The sequence below is a fragment of the Antechinus flavipes genome, chromosome 1, assembly GCF_016432865.1.
Source record: "Antechinus flavipes isolate AdamAnt ecotype Samford, QLD, Australia chromosome 1, AdamAnt_v2, whole genome shotgun sequence".
NCBI lineage: Eukaryota > Metazoa > Chordata > Mammalia > Dasyuromorphia > Dasyuridae > Antechinus > Antechinus flavipes.
The window spans coordinates 123,645,035-123,665,509 of NC_067398.1; the positions used below are offsets into that span (position 1 = coordinate 123,645,035).

Consider the following 20,475-nt stretch of genomic DNA (forward strand, 5'->3'; position numbering starts at 1 on the left):
AAAGATCTTTTTAGCAGTGTTATTGTAGTTTTTATTTTACACTAATTATCTATTTTCCTGAGAAATCAAATATATTTAGTGTTGCCAATTATAACAATATATTGCTGAAGAAAAAATAGAAACACTGAATGTTATAATTCAGAGTTTTTAGGCAATCCTTTATTTCCAGCTCACTCATTTTACACATAAGAAAACCGAGTCTAAATATGAAATGATTTGCTCAAACTCATGAAAAAGTTTTAACTAAATTCCCTTCTCCTTACCAAGCAACAAGCTTAATTTTGTGTGTGCAAACACACACACATACAATTTATATGTGTGTATGTGTAATTGTCTAGAATTTTTTCATATTGACCTAAAATTTAGAAAGAAATGATGAGTAATCTAAATCTATAATAAAGAAGGTTGACTCTTAATGAAGAAAAAGAATGACAGCACAGCTATTTGCAACTGGGTAAAATTCATTCTCTGCCCCACCTGCTACATACCTTTTCCATGTTTGCATCTATTTTGTTGTTGTTGTTGTTGTTGTTGGAAGAGTAGTCAATGGTACTTTGATCAGGTAATAGATTTATTCAGAAGTGACCACACTATGATTGAGGAGCCTGGCACTTACTAGTGAACATGTTTTAGATTGTACCTGAACTATGTTGAAGTAGTCAAAGGCCAAAAAGATAGATCTAGGGCAAAATATGGAGGCTAATGAAGAAATATGAATTTCTGCAAGCTCTCTTATTATCAAGCTCCTTATGAACAAGTCTTATGACTTTATTACATTCACAGCATTAAGTTTCTATTTATTTATATAATAACAACTTCTCATTAAAAACAATTTAGTTCAAATATTAGTCCTTAGTCAAATAGGTCAAGTTCCAGAAGGAAGATCAGTGAACTCTTCCTCCAGCTCTCATTCATTAGTCTTGCCTGCCACATTGGGTTCTTTTAGCAGTCAATGGAAACTGTTGTTCAAATCAGCTGTGTGTGTGTGTGTGTGTGTGTGTGTGTGTGTGTGTGTGTATGTATGTGTGTGTGTATCTGTCTATCTATCTATCTATATACATTTAATAGCTTTTTATTTACAAGTTATATGCATGGATAATTTTACAGCATTGACAATTGCCAAACCTTTTGTTCCAATTTTTCTCCTCCTTCCCCCACCCCCTACCCTAGATGGCAGGTTGACCAATACATGTTAAATATGTTAAAGTATAAATTAAATACAAAATAAGTATACATAGAAAATCATCAATCTGTAGATCAAGAACTGTTGTTGGAGGCTTACAGGTATCCTTGATTTTGAAATATCTCAGATATGCCAGAAAGTTTTCCTGCATCTGAGTTTCAATTACTCTTTAATCCCCCTTAAGGTATTTATAGAGGTGCACTTGAGGTAACTCACCTCATATGGGCTTAAGAACTGATTGTTAAAATTTTTCAGTGTGACCATTTAAACTTAGAAAATCAACAAACAATACAAATCTGGCTTAATTTATTATTTTAATGGTTAGCTAAACTTAAAGTGATAGGGAAAATGTTAATAAAAGTATTAAAACTGTGAAAAGGATACATTTCCTTGCCTGAGGACTTGGTTATTAAACATTTAGTAGCACACAGCTAAGTATTTGTTTCTGACTTGACTGAATATTAGTCATTTATATAATTCCCATATGTTTGTTTAAAAAACTAGAAGTGTAGAAGAAGCACAAGGAATGGGGATCAAAGCCATATAAGAATTTTTAATATGAGGAACAAAATGAAAGTTTTCCATTTGCAATTAGATGGTAACACCCCTTCAAGTTTTAATTCCTCAATTAATCTCTTTTGGAACGTGGGTTGGCCAGAGCTGCATAGCAGCACTTAAAACAAAACAAAACAAAACTTGGCCTTGAGTTAAGCTTCCATCTTCTTTTCAGTTGAATAATTTTTGGCAAAAGGATGAAAATGTCATAAAGAATTTTCAGGGTTAGCATGGAATCTTGAAAATATTTCATGTGCAAACAGAATAGAGTATATTTTTCTGGCTAAGTGCTATAATGCTGGCTCAGTTTCTCTGATGCTGGATTAATTTCTGTGCAATAAATGGATACTGTATTATAATGGACTTTTCCTACATATATTACATAGATCTGTATAAAGTAATAAAATTAGAATACCTGATTTCATTTCCATTAGAAATCTTACTCTAATAGCTACTGTTGTTTTTCTTGGATTCTAGCCTAAAATTTCTCTCATTAATTTCCTATGCTATAAAAATGATTTTATAGAAACAAATGCTTTATTCTCTCTCTCTCTCTCTCTCTCTCTGTGTGTGTGTGTATGAATAATGGATATGAATAAGAGATGGTCTCTCTTAGAGGTCCCATTGCTTTAACAAAAAAAAAAAATTGGAAAGAAAGAGATGAGAAAACAAAGAAATTAAGACAAGAAGGAAGGAAGAAAAAGAAAGAAAGAAAGAAAGAAAAAGAAAGAAGGAAAAGAATCTGCTTGTGGAATATGGTGGGACTTGAACAGGCAGTCTCAGTGCCGAGTTGAAAATTATAAAATGGATTAGAGGGGAACAAAATGAAAGTGAAATAGGTAGATAAGATACACATACCAGGTCCTGCAAATATAATAATGGGTAGGCTGGATTAGTACAAGGGGACTGGTAGACTATTTAGGAGTTGAAGAGATCAATGTCAGGGTAGGGAGAGGCAGCAAGAACAAAGAAGGAAGCCAAAGGGTACAGAAAGAAGGATCTAGCAAGGGCAAAAACACAGTAAGAAAAATAGGGAACAAGAACACAGCTGATATAATTAGGTCTACTTGTACAGGGTGTCCTAAAAGTCTCAGTGAAGTGTAAAGCTTCAATAGTTTTGGATTAATTTCTATATAATAAATGGATAATCTGGTAAAATGGGTCTCTTCTATGTTTGTTATCTAATGCTGCATAAAGAGGTGAAATTAGAATAGTGATTTTACTTCCATTGGAAATTTACTCCAAACTTGCTATTTTCTTCAAATTTTTTCTTAGATTTCTAGTCTAAATTTTCTCTTATTAATTTAATTAATGGGCTTTAATAGCTTAAAACCAAACTAAGACAATTTAGGATACTCTGTAATTTTTTTTAATACCATAGGCAATAGAAATAGAAAAGATGTTTCTTTTACCCGACTTCTATGGGTGGAGCAGGGAAGTCAGAGGAATCCACATCATCATAGACTTCATCTCCTACATCTAATAAAACACAAAATAGTGGAGAGATGGAACAAAGAAGATTAATTTTGCTTTTGAAATAGACATTGATACTTAATTAGTATCATTTTGAAAGGAACAGATTAGAAGGCAATTTGTATCATTCTTCTAATGTGTTGTTGTTCAGTCGTTTCTGATTCTTCATAATTCCATTTGGGATTTTCTTGGCAAAGATGCTGGAATGGTTTGCCATTTCCTTCTCCAGATCACTTGGGAATCCCATAAATGCATTAAAACTTATTTACTTCGATCAAATGAAGGTGGCCTAGCTGTACCTGATCTAAAATTATATTATAAAGCAGCAGTCACCAAAACCATTTGGTATTGGCTAAGAAATAGATTAGTGGATCAGTGGAAAAGGTTAGGTTCACAAGACAGAATAGTCAACTATAGCAATCTAGTGTTTGACAAACCCAAAGCCCCTAACTTCTGGGAAAAGAATTCATTATTTGATAAAAACTGCTGGGATAATTGGAAATTAGTATGGCAGAAATTAGGCATGGACCCACACTTAACACCATATACCAAGATAAGATCAAAATGGGTCCATGACCTAGGCATAAAGAACGAGATTATAAATAAATTAGAGGAACATAGAATAGTTTATCTCTCAGACTTGTGGAGGAGAAAGAAATTTGTGACCAAAGATGAACTAGAGACCATTACTGATCACAAAATAGAAAATTTTGATTACATCAAATTAAAAAGCCTTTGTACAAACAAAACTAATGCAAACAAAATTAGAAGGGAAGCAACAAACTGGGAAAACATCTTCACAGTTAAAGATTCTGATAAAGGCCTCATTTCTAAAATATATAGAGAACTGACTCAAATTTATAAGAAATCAAGCCATTCTCCAATTGATAAATGGTCAAAGGATATGAACAGACAATTTTCAGAGGATGAAATTGAAACTATTACCACTCATATGAAAGAGTGTTCCAAATCATTATTGATCAGAGAAATGCAAATTAAGACAACTCTGAGATACCACTACACACCTGTCAGATTGGCTAAGATGACAGGAAAAAATAATGATGAATGTTGGAGGGGATGCGGGAAAACTGGGACACTAATGCATTGTTGGTGGAGTTGTGAACGAATCCAACCATTCTGGAGAGCAATCTGGAATTATGCCCAAAAAATTATCAAATTGTGCATACCCTTTGATCCAGCAGTGTTTCTATTGGGCTTATATCCCAAAGAAATACTAAAGAAGGGAAAGGGACCTGTATGTGCCAAAATGTTTGTGGCAGCCCTGTTTGTAGTGGCTAGAAACTGGAAAATGAATGGATGCCCATCAATTGGAGAATGGTTGAATAAATTGTGGTATATGAATGTTATGGAATATTATTGTTCTATAAGAAATGACCAGCAGGATGAATACAGAGAGGACTGGCGAGACTTACATGAACTGATGCTAAGTGAAATGAGCAGAACCAGGAGATCATTATACACTTTGACAACGATATTGTATGAGGACATATTTTGATGGAAGTGGATTTCTTTGACAAAGAGACCTAACTAAGTTTCAATTGATAAATGACGGACAAAAGCAGCTACACCCAAAGAAAGAACACTGGGAAACGAATGTGAACTATCTGCATTTTTGGTTTTCTTCCCGGGTTATTTATACCTTCTGAATCCAATTCTCCCTATGCAACAAGAGAACTGTTCGGTTCTGCAAACATATATTGTATCTAGGATATACTGCAACATATCCAACATATAAAGGACTGCTTGCCATCTAGGGGAAGGGGTGGAGGGAGGGAGGGGGAAAAAATCGGAAAAGAAACGAGTGCAAGGGATAATGTTGTCAATATAAAGTAATCATTAAATAAAAATTAAAAATAAATAAATAAATAAATAAATCTTTTGGGGGAAAAAAACAAAACAAAAAAACTTGTTTACTTCGGATGGTCTCCAGGATGATTTTTTACATGTGGCCATATATGAAGAATATAAAACAATATTTTTTAAAATCCTAATTTTTTTCCCCCAGTGAGCTGATAATCCTTCAGGAAGCTCCCTACCATGATGCCTCATTGTGTAACTGAAGTGACCGTGGGGTCTCAAAGGCCATGTTAATAGTTTTTTATCTACCTGGAAAAACTTTTTATATGGGACCATCAGTGAGGTTATGGCTGTTGTCTGAGAACCAGCTTGGTTAAGTTCAGAGAGATTGACCTTTAAATTGTTGACTACTCATATGCTGATTTTTTTTTTTAACTATAATTAATTGCAAAGGCTATCCATGAAGATTAGTAGGGATGTGAGCTATGTCTACAAAATCACACATCCTTGAATTATTTTATCCCTAACATTTTCAGCTCAAGTGCCAGCTCCTATAAAAGGCTTTTCTTAAGCCTCCTAATCTTTAGAATGGTTAGTGTGGTCTCCCTCTTTGAAATTATTTTGTATTATTTTATATATGCTTTATATTTAAATTTCTATATATATTTTGCATTTCTGTGAGAATGTATGCACCTTCAATTAACACCTAAAACTGTTTTATTTTTCTCTTCTTATCACTGTACCTTATATATAGAGAACTTAATAAATGTTTTGTTGAATTATCCTTGAGATGTGGAAGGCTGAAAAATCCCTTGCGAATATTTCAAGTAATGATATGTTTAACTACTTCCTTGTATTCTATTTTCAATCTTTTTATTTTTGGACATATTTTTACCTAGATCACTACAACTATTATATTTGATACTTAATAGCTTAATTAAATCAGTGGTTTCTGGGTTTCAGAGACTTTTGAACATCTCTGAAAATTACAGTTTCAGATACAATGATCAATTCACTGCCTTAAATATTTCCAGAGAATGATTATTCTCTGGAATATTAGATTATTATGTTAAGAAAATAAATGCCATACCATTTTATATTTGATTTGATATTTTAAACAATGAATCTTTTTTTTAATAGATTTTAGAAGTTCTTGCATATTCAAATATGACTGTATTTCTTAGAAAAACTGATATTTAATCACAAGGGACTAAGCCTAGATGAAGAAAAAAAACAAAAATTCTATAAATTATGCTAATTCTTCTCATCTTCTTTCCATTCTCTCCTTATCTGCTCCTTGGATTAGTTCTAAGAACTCCTTTTACCTTTCTTCTCTTCTGCTTCTCAGCTGCTTGAATGTTAAAAGCCTCTGCATGAGATAGAGGATTACCAGCCTCTATCTGTCCTGCCTCTATATCCTGAAGTCCTGGCACTAATCTACTGGTATAAATCAAAACCCTGGGTCTTGTCATCCTCCTCACCGAACCCTCAGTACTTCTAGTTCTGTAGCTGAAAAAAAATTTTTAAATATATATATTATCTCTTTCAGTTAGGGTAACAGCTCCTTAAAAGCTGAGACTGTTTAGTTTTTCCTTTTTTTATTCTTTGTACTTAAGCACAGTTTGTGGTATGCAAGTCCTTAAAAATGCTTTTTCGTTCATTCATTTATTCATCCATGCATCCATTTTTTTTTCACTTAAAGCAGAAATTTTTACAGCACATATATAAACATAGACCAAAGATCATATTTTTAGAATTGGGGTTTATTTTTGAGATTATCTAATGTAACTGACTTAATTAACTGATGAAGGGATTGATTCAATGAGGACAAAGGGCACTTGGCTAAAAGGTCAAACAGTAGGACCCAAATTTTCTCCTCTCAGTTCAGAGCTGTCTTTACTATATGATGGACCAAGAAACAAAATGAATAATACATCATCTCTACTTACCCAATCCAAGGTGCTTTGGGGGAGAAGGGAAACTGGAGAAAAAATAAAAGTAGTTACAATCATATTATAATATGAATCCAAATATTTTCTTATTATTTATATTAGATATGAATAAGTGATAGCCAGGAGGCTTTCAGTAGTTAATTAATTGATTGACTGCCATTCCCCTCTCATCTTCCATTTCCACAGTGAGACCCATGAAACTTGGGTTTAATTTGGAAGTCTGCATTGAACCAAGATAAATAAAACATGATCAAAGTTATGTTTATATGACTGACCAAATCACTTGAGTAGAAATAAATAAATCTGATTCATGGAACCAGAAAGCAAAGTCATATGACATGACTAAAGGAACTAGTGCTCCCAGTTTGTCACTAAACTACTTAGCCACATGGATGACTAGGCAAATTGAGTTTAAATCTTTTGATCCAGTTCCAATTTGATCACCATCAGAATTTCAAATCAACAGAAATAATACAAATATTTTAACTTGTTGGCGCAATGCAGAAAAAATGGTGACCAAGAGGGGAATGTCCATTTTATTCAAAGTGAAATCATTAATTTAAAAGTGATACCAAATCATTATAAAGTGGTAAAAGCATAGAGTAATGCCTCGTGCAATGTGGTTTATTCTTAAGTGGTAATATATAGAGAAGGTGGTTTTTTTTTTATTTCTTCCTAGAAATTTTAAGTGTTCTGTTCATCAAAGTGATAAGCTATTGTTTCTAATAGAAGTTTCAAAACTAATTTCCTGGATACATGTGATGAATGGCTTTGGAAGACTGACTAGGTTTGAGGTGTCTATGGTAAATCCATTTGAAGTAAAGATTTTCTTTACAAAGGAATAGTGTTTATCATCTTAAATTTAGATGGAAGATTTTTCCATCCATGTTTTAAGGGAAATGGGGAAAAAAAAAACCAAACCCAGGTCTTTGTTTTCATTAGGATAAAACCTTATAGCTTTTATCTAAAGTACAGCACTGAAGAAATAGATAATTTAAAGAGTAATAAAAACTTAATTTCTAAGTATATTTAAATGTGATATTCTTTATTTTAGCATATGGTTCTCTGATTAGCAGTGAACAAAAAATGTTCTGGATTGAATTATTTATTTTAGACATAACTAGAGAGTTAATGTCTAAAAGAGAACATGCTCTCTAGTGCTCAATCTAAAAGAAATCAATTCATTACTTAAATAATGAAATATGCCCTTATGATGTTGTATCTTAGCTGTGCACACAATGTAAAATGATCTGTTTTTAATGTATACTCTTTGTGTGTATTGGAAAAGTAAATTATATTTTGTAAAAACTACCATCTTTTAGGTGAGTGAAAGAAAAAAAAACAATAAAAATACAGTGATGATTAATTACAGAGAGCACGTTAAGAAACTGGTTTATCAAAAACAATTTGCTTATGTGGTTACTTGGTTATGAAAATATTAGTAGCATTGGATTAATATTAGTGTCATTATGGTTCATGGTACATGGTTGACTGACTCTTACACCACATCTTCGTTACTGTCTGACTCAGTGTCTTTAGATTTCTTTCGTATACTTTTCTTTTTCTCATCTTTTCCCTTTAACATCTTCAAAATCCCCCAGGTCCACGAATTATTCTTCTCTTCGCCCTGTAGCGTGGAGCTTTGGAGTATGCATGCATTGATCAGAATGCAATCATTGAACTGTAAAGATTTTTGAGTTGACATTCAGATGCCTTCATCATTCACACTTTATTGATTATGGGTCAAATTTCAGACAGCAAACAATCCATAATATGGACTTATATGATATTTAATTATAAACATTCTAGAAGTCTTAGGTAGGGGTATAATTTCATTCATACTTCATTTGACTCCTTAACAGAACCAATGGCTGGAATCATAGCACTTGGAGAAGAAAGGGATGTTTTAATCTAACTCTTTTTACAAATGGAGAAACTCACTTTCACAGAAGTGAAATGACTTGACCAAGAAAATAACAAATAGTAAGTAGCAGACTCAGGATTTAAAATTGGATCTTCAGACTCTGAAAACAAAGTTTTTTTTTTTTTTTCCATTTTATCATGTTGTCTTGAAGACTAAAGAAAATAATTAATAAAAAAAAGATGTATCTACTTTAAGAATAGCACTGTTTTTTATAGATGGAACTAAAGAATTAAAATCAGCCAATATTGTGACATCTCAAAATATACATCTGCTTTTACTGCAATTTTGAAATTTATTTTAAAAAATCCTAATTTAGGGCTCAAATATATCCAAGTTAAAAAAAAAACTGTAGATACCCTCATACTTTTATTAAAAAATGAAAGAAAGGGAGCAGCTAGGTGGCATAGTGGGTAGAACACCAGCCTTGAAGTCAGGAGTACCTGAATTCAAATCTGACTTCAGACACATAACACTTCCTAGCTGTGTGACCCTGGGCAAGTCACTTAACCCCAATTGTCTCAGAAAAAAATGAAAGAAAAGAAGGAAGGAAAAAAGAAAGGAAGGAGGGAAGATTAGAGGGAAAGAAGGAAGGAAGGAATGAAGGAAAGAGAACTTGAAGCTTCTCTTAGAGGCAGGTTCTTAAAGTATGGTTTCTTTGATGAGTTTTTCTTGAAAGTTTCTCCTAGCTGTGTTGGCCATCTGGCCTATTTATTGAGTTTTTGTCTTTTTTTAAAAATATGAAGTCAGGTCAAGTTTTATAGATTTACATATTAATTTGCTCTAAATATAATGTTAGTAGTTCATAGGCTATAATTTACTTCCCCTCCCTGGACTTTAATTTCCTCAAATGTAAAATGAAAGGATTAAAACAGATGACCTCCAAGATTTCTTCTAGCTCTAAATTTTTGATTTCTCAATTTAAATAATTTTAAAAGAGGATTAAAACACAGGTAGAGCTAATTATTATGTTACCTACATTACAAATGCCATAGTTATTTAATTTAGTTGTGTTGTATTCTTCCCATTTTATAATTATCTCTTAAAAATTATTAGTTTTCAACATTTACTCTTATATTTTTATTTCCATATTTTTCTCCCTCCTTTCTCTCTACCTCCCTTCCCAGGACATTAGTCAATCTGATATACATGTACTATCATATTTCCACATTAGTCTTGTTATGAAAGAAAAATCAGAACCAAAACCATGAGAAAGGAAAAAAAAAAACCCAACAAAAATGAAAATAATGTGCTTCAACCTGTATTCAGTAGTTTTTTCTCTGGATGTAGATAACACTTTCCATCATGAGTCTTTTACAATTGTTTTAGATTGTACAATAATATTTATGTAAAAAATAATAAATCAGTGATTAAGTTCTTTGAAAAAACAATGACTACTCTCCATTTATCATCCTCACCTGATGTCTCTACTCAGCTGTTCTCCATCTCTAAAAACGAATTCCTTCCCCCCTTCTCTTATCCCATCTTCAATTAATCTCTGCTGCTAAAGCCTGACTCTTCAAGACTCATCTTTTTGAATATTTCTTTGACCCAAAGACATCATTTTCTTCCTGTAGGTAAAAGTGATCTTATAGGATTATTGAGGTTCATAGATCTAGATAAGAGCTGGGAGGCACTTCCGAAGCCATCAAGTTCATTCTTACAAATGAAGAAAATGAGACACAGGGACATCAAATGACTTACCCAAGATCACACAAGTAACAAGCACCAGAAGTAAGATTTGACTCCAGACCCTCTAACTCAAAATGTTCTTTCCACTGCACCACAATTTTTTTCTCAAATTCTTTATAGCAGTTTTTCTTATACTACTATGGATCCCTGCTTTGCCACCTAGCTGCCCTATTGATACATAAAAACCTTTACATAATCAAAAATTCTTTGAAAAAATCCTCAATATTTTTTAAGAATTTAAAAGTCCAAAAATCTTGAGAATTATGATTTTAGATCATAATTACCTTTATATTTTTAATTTGTTAGATTTATTTTTGCACATATTAGGTGCAAAATAAATTGTCATTGAATTAAATGCATGTAATAATATCTATTACTCTCCTTTATCTCTTTTCTCTTTCACCTTTTCTGTGTTCTTTCTGAAGTCCCCCAAATAGAAAAGACAATTCTAGTATAATTATAGCATCTGATTTACTCCTACTGATGAGTGCAAAAATGTCAGTTCTGTTCAGTTAATATGTTTAAATAATTATTCCTTGATCACATAATGTCTATTCTTTTGTCTCATATTAATGGAATAGCAAGAATAATTATTTTTAAAATATTACAATTTTAAGTAAAAAAATATGAATGACAGATCATATGCTCTTACCCATTATCATCATCATCTTCAACACCATCATAAATTTCATCATCCTTAATTGGGAACATTCCTTGATTTTGATGGCAGGAAAAAAAATTTCTTGTTAATTAAAATAAGTGCATATCTATATATAGTCAACTAGTTAGAATGGATAAGGCTAGTCTCAAATCAAGAAAGATCTAGTTCAAGTCCTGTTTCTGATACATACTGTGTATCTACATACATTATTTAACTTCTCAGTATTTTCAGAAACTCCCTGGTATTATAAGTTGCAGAGAAGATACCAACATACATTGCTAGAGAGAATTGCCTCACTTGGGAGCTCCTTCTGCCAGTGAAATCACAGGTCAGAACTATGTCTTCATATTAAAACTTTTACCAAACCTTTGATGAAAAATAAATTTTAACTACATTCCATGTTTATATCCATTTCTTAAAATAGTCATCTATTTTACCATTTCATATTGTTTTTAGTTCTCAAATAGGGAGTACAGGTGAATTTAACTATAATTTAACCAGTGTGGAAATGATATTAGTTAGTAGTTATATAGCACTTTACATGTATCATATCAATGTAGTTTTATAACAGCCTTGTAAGGTAAGTAATACTTGTATTAATAACTGCCTTTTTCTGTTGAGAAAACAGGTTCTGAGAAGTTAAATGATTTATGGAATATCCCAGATCTAGGAACTGAATACTAATGGCTTCTTTAAATATAGGTGATATAGTACAAAAGAAATGACTAATAAAAATATTCATCTTACCTCCACTTCCACTTTGACTATGACTGAAAAAAAAATAGAGAATCTGAGTTAGTTGATGAAATTATTAGCTTCCAGTTAAAAAGATATAATGCAATCTTATGTAAAATAGACATGAAAACATCATTTAGACCTTTAGAAGGCATATTTTAGATGAATGGAAATCAGGGTATTGCTCTCATATCAAATATAGAGAAATCTATCATTCTTCTTCACATCAATAACAATGAAGCAAATAAAAAATGTGAACCCCAATAAGTTTTAGTTCAAGATGGGTTATTCAAAGCACTAGTATTCTATTTGCTTCTGGGGTGCAATGGGTGTTCAGAGAGAGCTACACCTCTGGTGTGAGGGCTTGCTGAGCCCTTTTCAGGGATGCTCACCTACCTCTGCTGTCCACCTGAATAATCAACTCTCACTTGTGGCTCCAAGAAACTGTAGCATGTACAGCAGCAGCCACACATCAGTAAATTGTCTCAGCAAAAAGGCTAAAGCAGATAGAGGGTAATTTACAGGCCTTAAACCCCTTGGTGATTTAGAAGAATATCTATCCCAGACATGGGGAACCTTTTTCCTGCCAAGGATATTTATAACATCATTTTTGGGCCATACAAAATGACCAATTTAAAAACTCAAGCAGTGAGTTTTCAACTGATCATTGCCTATGGTTGTTTTGGCAGGGCCAGACCAAATGATTTAATGGGCCTTATATGGCCTGTGGGCCACACATTTCTCACTCTTGGTTTACACCAAGCATGCGAAGATTTTCCCAGGCAGAAAGGACAGATGAGAACAATTTGTTACAATAACTGTGAAGATACTTGAAGAAGGAGATGTGAAACAATCAGTCAAGTATTGAAGACTCCAAAGTCATCTACTGTACTCTTGGCCATTGCTAGTCATTTTGACTTTTTTTCTTGCTAGTAGGTTTTAATGTCTCAGGAAGAGAAAGGCTTTGTGCAAATCTGCCTCACATACAATTCATAAACAAGTCAAGACATCACCCGTGATGTCATTGATCCCCTTCCCAAAGCAAAAGACAACAGTTTCATTAGCTTCTAATTTTATCAGGCAAATTAAAAAAATACATATTTTAGTTGGCTTATTCTAGCAAAAGAGCATTTAAAAATACTATGAGAGCATTATTTTTCCTAGCAGTCATATATAATTTCAATCTTGAATTTAACATTCAATTTTCTGCTTAACTTGTCATAATAAAAGTTAATATTTTAAGTGATTCAAAAGCTGTAGGAGCCAATTTGAGATTTAGGACAAGTCAGCCTAATTTAATGCAGTCAGCTGAAATTTCTCAGAACAGGCTGCCTCTATTGAAACATTTCCCCAAAAGTTCAGATAAAATTAATGGTAGAGAGGATCATAGAAGATAAAATAATCAATTTTGATTATAAAAAATTGAAAAGTTTTTGTATAAACAAAATTAATGAAGTTAAATTAATAGCTCACTAGAAAAAATCTTTGCTGCAATTTTTTCTTATAAAGTTCTCATTTCTAAGATGTGTATATGTATTCAATTTATAAGAAAAAGAGCTATTACCCAATTAATAAATAATCAAAGTACATAAATAGGTAGTCCATATGCAGACACATATAAAAACATTCCAATTACTAATAATTAGAAAAATTTAAAATTAAAACTACTGTGAGCTGTTACCTCACAATCATAACATTGAGGGGAAATGACAAAAAAAAAGGAAAAATGACAGTTGTTGAAGGCTTTTATAGTAAATAGGAACACTGATACTGTTGGTGGGTTATGGATTGCTATGGCCATTCTGGAAAGCAATTTATAACTATACTTCATAAGTCACCAAACTGCATACCCTTTGATTCATTGATATCACTTAGTCTATATTCCAAACAAAAAAAAAAGATCATGCATGTATAAAAATATTTACAACAGCTCTTCTCATCACGTCAAAGAATTAAAAACGAAGATAGTACCTATCAACTGAGGAATGGCTGAACAAGTTGTGGTGTAAGAATGCAATGGAACATCATTATGCTATAGTAAATTACAAAAGAGATAGAAAAAACTATCAGAACTAGGAAGACATATCAATTGGGGCATGAGAGGGAAGGCAGAAACTTGTCCTTATCCCGAATAACAATTTTAATACATTGAGCAGAACCAGGAGAATAGTTTTTATAATAATATAATATTATTTTTAAAAAAAAAAAAGCAACTTGAAAGTCTTAAGTAATGAATTAGCCAATCATGAGCACTCATAATGAAGCATGCTACTTATCTTCTGAGGAGGAGATGATGAACTCAATGTATAAAATGCAACCTGTATTTTTGAACATGGTCAATGAAGGGAGTTCTTTTGCTTGACTATGCATCTTTGATACAAAGTTGGTTTTTGGTTTTGTTTTGTTTTTTGCTTCAGTGTGAGATGGTTAGAGTGGGGAGAGAAAAGGGAGAGTTAGTAGCAGAGTTATCCAAAGGGCAAAAAAGGAAAAAGGTCCTTAAAGCATTTTTAAGGACCCCTTTCCCTTTTTTGCCCTTTGGATAATGCCCTTTAAAGCATTTTTAAAGGTAAAAAGAGAACAAGAGTAAAGAATTGGGAAACAAACAGGATAGTTTGGAAAACAATGACAAACACACATACATATATTCTTTGCATCCTTCTTGGGAATGGGCTGAGAGAAGTTGGGTACCTAAGCTTGTGTTCCAGCTCTTTCATTCATGCACACAGAGATAACTAAAAGTTGCTGTGGTCTGACTAGCTGGTGCTGGTGGGGAGGGAAGGCTGAGGACCACAAGCTACTTTGGTGCCGTAAGTGCCATTTCTTCCCCTTGAAGTTGGAAGCTTAGTGTTTTCCCTTTCTTTATTTTTTCTTTTCTCTTTTTTTTCCCCTGAGGCAATTAAAGTTAAGTGACTTGCACAGGGTCACACAGCTAGATAGTGTTAAGTGTCTGAGGTCAGATGTGAACTCAGGTCCTCTGACTTCAGGCTGCCACCTTCCCTTTATATTTCTAACGGACTCTGCTAATCATCCCTTCATGGTCCCCTTTTCCACTTCTGAGTCCTATTTGTGCCCTGATTTATACAATGACTGGATTATTTAAAAAAAACAAACACAAAACAATATTTTAAAAAGCCTCAGTGGTAAGCTTGTTTTGGGTTGATGTTATTTGGGTAAAAGAACTGAGAAAGAGGAGTCTGGAGATGAATAGTAGTTGCGAGCCTTACTTTCCTACTCTTGCCAGCAGGGGGCGGGAGAGGGAAGGCAGCAACTTTTATTATTCGCGGAACTCCGCAACTCAGGAGTTTTTTGCTAATGATATCTTTCTAAGGAGGGAAAAGAAGGAGAGGAGGGAGGAGGGAGAGAGGAGGTAGGGAAGAGAGAGAGTGGAGTGGGAGGGAGTGGGGACAGAGTGGGGAGACAGAGAGACAGAGACACAGAGACAGAAAGTTGTAAACAGATTTATGAAGCCATAAATTTCCTCTAGATCATTGTTATTGATGTTCAACAAAAGAAGCAAGGAGGGGGATTTATTGAGTAGATTCCTCTCTTCTATTATTTGCTAAGTGTTTCTGAAAAGCTCCCCTCTTCCATGCACTCTCCTCCCAGTTTCAACAGCAATCCTGTTACAAATTTGCTTTATTGTACTATCTGTATTATATGAACTTTGAGAGAGAAGCAAACAGAACATCATACAGATCAAAGCTTTGTGTGCATACATCTCTCTTTCCCCATTCTGTTTTGTATATATTATATTTGGAGTGTATAAATTTTAGGGAGAGTTTCTTCCTCTGTAAGATGAATTGGAGAAGGAAATGACAAACCATTCCAGTACCTTTTCCAAGGCAACCCCAAATGGGATCATAAAGAATCAGACATGAAACAAGAATGACAAATGAGATTCTGGCCCACTATGTCAATATGTCAAGGACCTGTGATTTCAAGTCTATAATTAAGAGTTATCTGGAGTTCCGAGATCCAATTGCTTGTGGAATACAGAAGCTGGATTTGAACCCCGTTCCTCAATTCCAAATCTAGTTTGTCTTCTACTAAGTTACAGATCTAGGAGATGGAAAAAGCCAAGTCTTTTACTTCATTCAGAACTCACAATATACTTTGTTGAGGCAGATTTGTTTTTACTCATTTCTGAAGTTCACAAGTTTGAGAATTTAATGTCTATTGAGAGACAATATAAAATAGTACAGGGATCAGCTATCTATGGCTAGCAGGTGATCTGTTTTCATCAGGCCCACAAGTGGCTGAATTTGACCCGTGAGCCATAGTTTGCCAAGCCCTGAAATAGTGGAGAACTGACCCCAAAACCATGAAGATGAGTTCAAGTTCAGCCTGTGACACATAATGGTTTGGTGACTCTCAGACAAGTTTTTTAACCACTGCAGGCCAGTGATTTCAAACTCAAATTGAAGGGGGGGAGGGAAGAGGCCACTAAATAGTAGATAAGGATCTCTGCCAACAGCAGATTTAGTTTTTTAATGTCTTATTGTATTTTTATTTATTTTTTAAAAGTATTTCCCAATTACATTTTAATATGGTTGCGATTTGCAGGAGTGGTTGATATCTCTGCTCTAGGAAATTTTGGTAAATTGCAGAGAAAGCATTGACCTGAATAGATGGAGGAAATGGCAAATTTCTACAGTATCTTTTCTATGAAAATCCCAAATGGGATCACACAAGTTAATCTCAACAACATTTTATTGTTAATAGTGATCTGGATCTAGGACAGGACAATACTCATTTGGCTGCACATAATCCTAAAAGCCCTCCATAGCCCAGATCTACATCTTTCTTTTTATTACATAAATCTACCAATAGCAAAACAAAATAAAAGCTGGCTTTCGTCTCCCTATATTGAAGGATGGTGACTTACCCAACATTAAACAGTAACCAATGGCAAAGTTAACTAATTGGTACTTTGATCTATGAACCTCATATTGTTGAAGAAAAAAAGTGGTGTTTTTTTTTTTTTCCCTTTCAGAAATTCCTCAAGGTTTAAAAGGTACACACATGTGCATGACCCAAATTTAACTAATACCTTCAACTTTAGAGCAATATTCTTTTTTAATGGATTTGCTACTTATTCACAAATTCTTGAGTTAAATGATTTATTAAAAAAACCCAATCAAACAATATCATTGTCTTTATACTCCCTTGTTTGACAATGTATATATATGTGTGTGTGTGTGTGTGTGTATGTGTGTGTGTGTGCCTATATATATATATATATATATATATATATATAGGCGTAGGCATAGGCATAGGCACAGGCACACACACACTCTCACACACACACATCTTCTTATGTTATTGTTTTTTCAGTCATGTTTGACTCTTGGCAACCCCATTTGATTTTTTTTTTTTTTTTTTGGGCAGAGATATTGAAACAGTTTGTCATTTTCTTCTCCAATTTATTTTACAGAAGAAGAACTGGGATAAACGGGTTAAGTGATTTGCCCAGGGTCACACAATTAGCAAGTGACTGAGGTTGGATATTATTCATGAATTCTTATAGCATAATAAACTTTTATTTATTAAGTCCTTAGTTGGACATGGCTTTTTAAAAGACAAAAATTAGAAAATACTGGGAATTTTTAAAAAGTCCAATTGTATATATAAAACTGTACTCACTGATCATGTAATGGATTATGAAATATTCATATCAGGATTTTTTTTGAAATATGGTTTATGGCAGTTTATATTTTTTTCTGAAAGAACTGAAATTATTAGAGATACTAAACTGTCAAACACCATGATTGGGTGAATGTTTTTCTTATTACTAAAACTACTTACAGATTTGAAAAAATTGGTAAAAAAAAAAGTTAAATGTTCATATATATAAAATTTTTACAAAATTGTCTCTTGATCTACTTAGATTTCATAGTAAAGGAAGGAGAATATTAAAAGGGGGATGGTAAGAATTACAAACCTCCTAAGTCATCTACATAGATTAATTTAAATGGTGATATTCTTCTTGGGAGATTTTAATTTTTACCAAGTTAAGTTAAAAGTTTTGAGCCTGCCTTCTTTCCTTCCTTCCTTCCTTCCTTTTTTTCTTCCTTCCTTCCTTCCTTCCTTTTTCTCTCTCCCTCCCTTCCCCTCACCCTCTCTTAAGGCAATCTAGATTAAATGACTTGCCTAGGGTCACACAACTGAGAAGTGAATTTGAACTCAGGTCCTCCTGAATGCAGGACCCATTCTCTATCTACTGAGCCACCTTGCTGTTCCAGAGTTCTGAACTTTTAACAGATTTGCAGTAAAACTATAAGTAGGGTGCAGCAACCAGGCTTTCAATTATATCACAAAGGATTGTCAGTTGAATGAAACATGTTTTGATCCTCTAGCCCATGTTTTCTTGTCTCAAAAATCCTTTACCACTTTCAATCTCTTACCTAGTTCTAAGACCTAGTGCTTAGATCTCTAAGAGTACAATTAATGTGGTATTCCTATACTGTAACACCAAGCTAGCTCTTTCTCTCCTTCTACTATTTTTACCCAGGGGATTATGGTTCAGGATTGTTGGCCATGCTGTAGAAGCTCAGGATAGACCTACTAGGCCTGACTATGTCAACAAGGGCAGAGTAACCTTTTTTGTGAAATAAATTTACCTTGATCATCAGAATTCCTAGTTTAGGTTCTGGTTTTATACTTTTAATAATTTCACACTTTAAAATAACCTTAATAATCAAAATTATAGAAAGAAAATAACTGATCTTTTCCAAACTCTCAGTTAATATTCTCCCTCTAGAAATTATTTATTTTCAATTTGGTATTTTGTATATATGCTGTAACACTAGTAGACTATAAGTTCCTTGAGGTCAGGAATAGTTTTTCATTTTTATTTTTGTATTGCCAGCCCCTGGAGCAGGCAGAGTCTCAAATATAATGTTCAGTCATATCTGACTCTTTGTGATCTCATTTGGAGTTTTCTTGTCAAAGTTTCTCTAGATGGGGAATCTGAAGCAAATATGGTGACATGACTTGCTTAGGGTCACACAACTAGGATGTTTTTATGGCCAAATTTGAACTCAAAAAGATGAGTCTTCTTGACTCCAGTTCCAGCACTCTATCTACTGGGCAGCCTAGCTGCCCCTTGAATATAATGGGCCCTTTGTAAATGGTTATTGCATTGTCACATCCAATTAACTGGGAATCAGGGGAGGGACTTGTGTTTCAAGATAGACTCTAGGAAATAAAAGAAGTAGCGCCCAGAAGAGAAGAGAGTCTTCATCAAAAATATTCCTATAAAAGGAAGTAAAACTAGGGAAGGAACAACTTTGTACGAGACAGAAAGAAAGGAAGCCATTTAGGATTTAAACCTGTACTCAGGATACAGCAATAAGGCCCAAGATCAGGAAAAGAAGAAATATTTCTGAAGGACCTGCAGTTAAAATAACTTGTGCTGTTAAAATAACTTGTGCTGCGCCAAAGCTTCCAGCTTCATTGTGGGGTGGGTAATGCAAAGAGGATAGTCTTAATGAAAAGATGTAAGGTCTATCAGCACCTACCCAGTAGACAGCTCTACAGCTGATGTTAGAATTTACTCTTTACCTTCCCATTTCCCTTGGCAACTAGGTTGCTCCAAGGCCACAAATCATGCAGTAGACTTTAAAAAATGGTTATCATAATCCTATAGGAGACTTATTTCCAGAGAAACTTAAGTGAGGAATCCTAGGACTATGTTTCTGCCAGGTTTCCTTAGTTGCTATGGTTTCTTTTTTTTTTTTAATGCTTTAAAGTATTGCCAAAAAATGAGAAAAAATGGGGAACTGCATAAAGGCAAAGTGTGCAGACAAAACTCCTCTCAGGGACAGGAAAGTATTTTAAATGGTAGATGTGACAACATTTCAAAAAAATCCTCATAATTTCTCTCTCCAACTGCAGGAGAAGCAAGGACCAGCTCCCCAAAAGGCAGGACACTACTAATCTAGTCAGCTACATCATTGGTTAAATAGCAGAAATTAACTTCGAAGCAACGCATACAATAAAGAGCTGACATTTGGAATGGACTGTTTAAAATATGTAGGTCTCAGTGACCCAAGAGGGAAAAAATGTCAACCCTGTGTTTCCCTTTAAAATTCTGAAGAGATGACAGAGCTGAACCTTTATATCAAAAAACCAAAGTGACCCTGCAGTGCAGATTTTTTTTTCCTGTCCTGTACTTTTGAGGTACTACCATCATTCCAATCACTCAGGTTTGCATGTTTCAAGTCATTCTGAACTCCTCACACTGTCTTTCCTTATAGATCTTATCATGCTGATTCTCCTTTCACAAGATTTCTCATTATCTAGATCCCTTCTTTCCACTTACCCTAGTTCAGGCTCTCTCACCTAGATTGTTGTATGAGGTAGCTAGCTAGGTGGCATAGTGGACAAAGCACTGGGCCTTGACTTAAAAGATCGGAGATCAAATGTGACCCCAGATACTACTTATATGACTTAACCTCTGCCTCAGTCTTTTACCTGTAAAATG

General features: G+C 33.8%; 1 protein-coding gene across 2 annotated transcripts in view; it reads right to left on the reverse strand.

Moving 5' to 3' along the window:
- The window catches only part of FYB1 (FYN binding protein 1), a 115,861-nt gene that overhangs the window by 21,400 nt on the left and 73,986 nt on the right, over window positions 1-20,475 (reverse strand). Inside the window, exons 9-13 of one of the 2 annotated variants that reach the window (XM_051990196.1) lie at window positions 12,003-12,025; window positions 11,247-11,307; window positions 8,484-8,621; window positions 6,979-7,010; window positions 3,151-3,217 (exon numbers count right to left, since the gene is read on the reverse strand). In XM_051990196.1, coding sequence (XP_051846156.1) covers window positions 3,151-3,217; window positions 6,979-7,010; window positions 8,484-8,621; window positions 11,247-11,307; window positions 12,003-12,025 — 321 coding nt within the window. The remainder of the gene's footprint in view (window positions 1-3,150; window positions 3,218-6,978; window positions 7,011-8,483; window positions 8,622-11,246; window positions 11,308-12,002; window positions 12,026-20,475) is intronic. The other variant, XM_051990206.1, reaches the window with a different exon arrangement.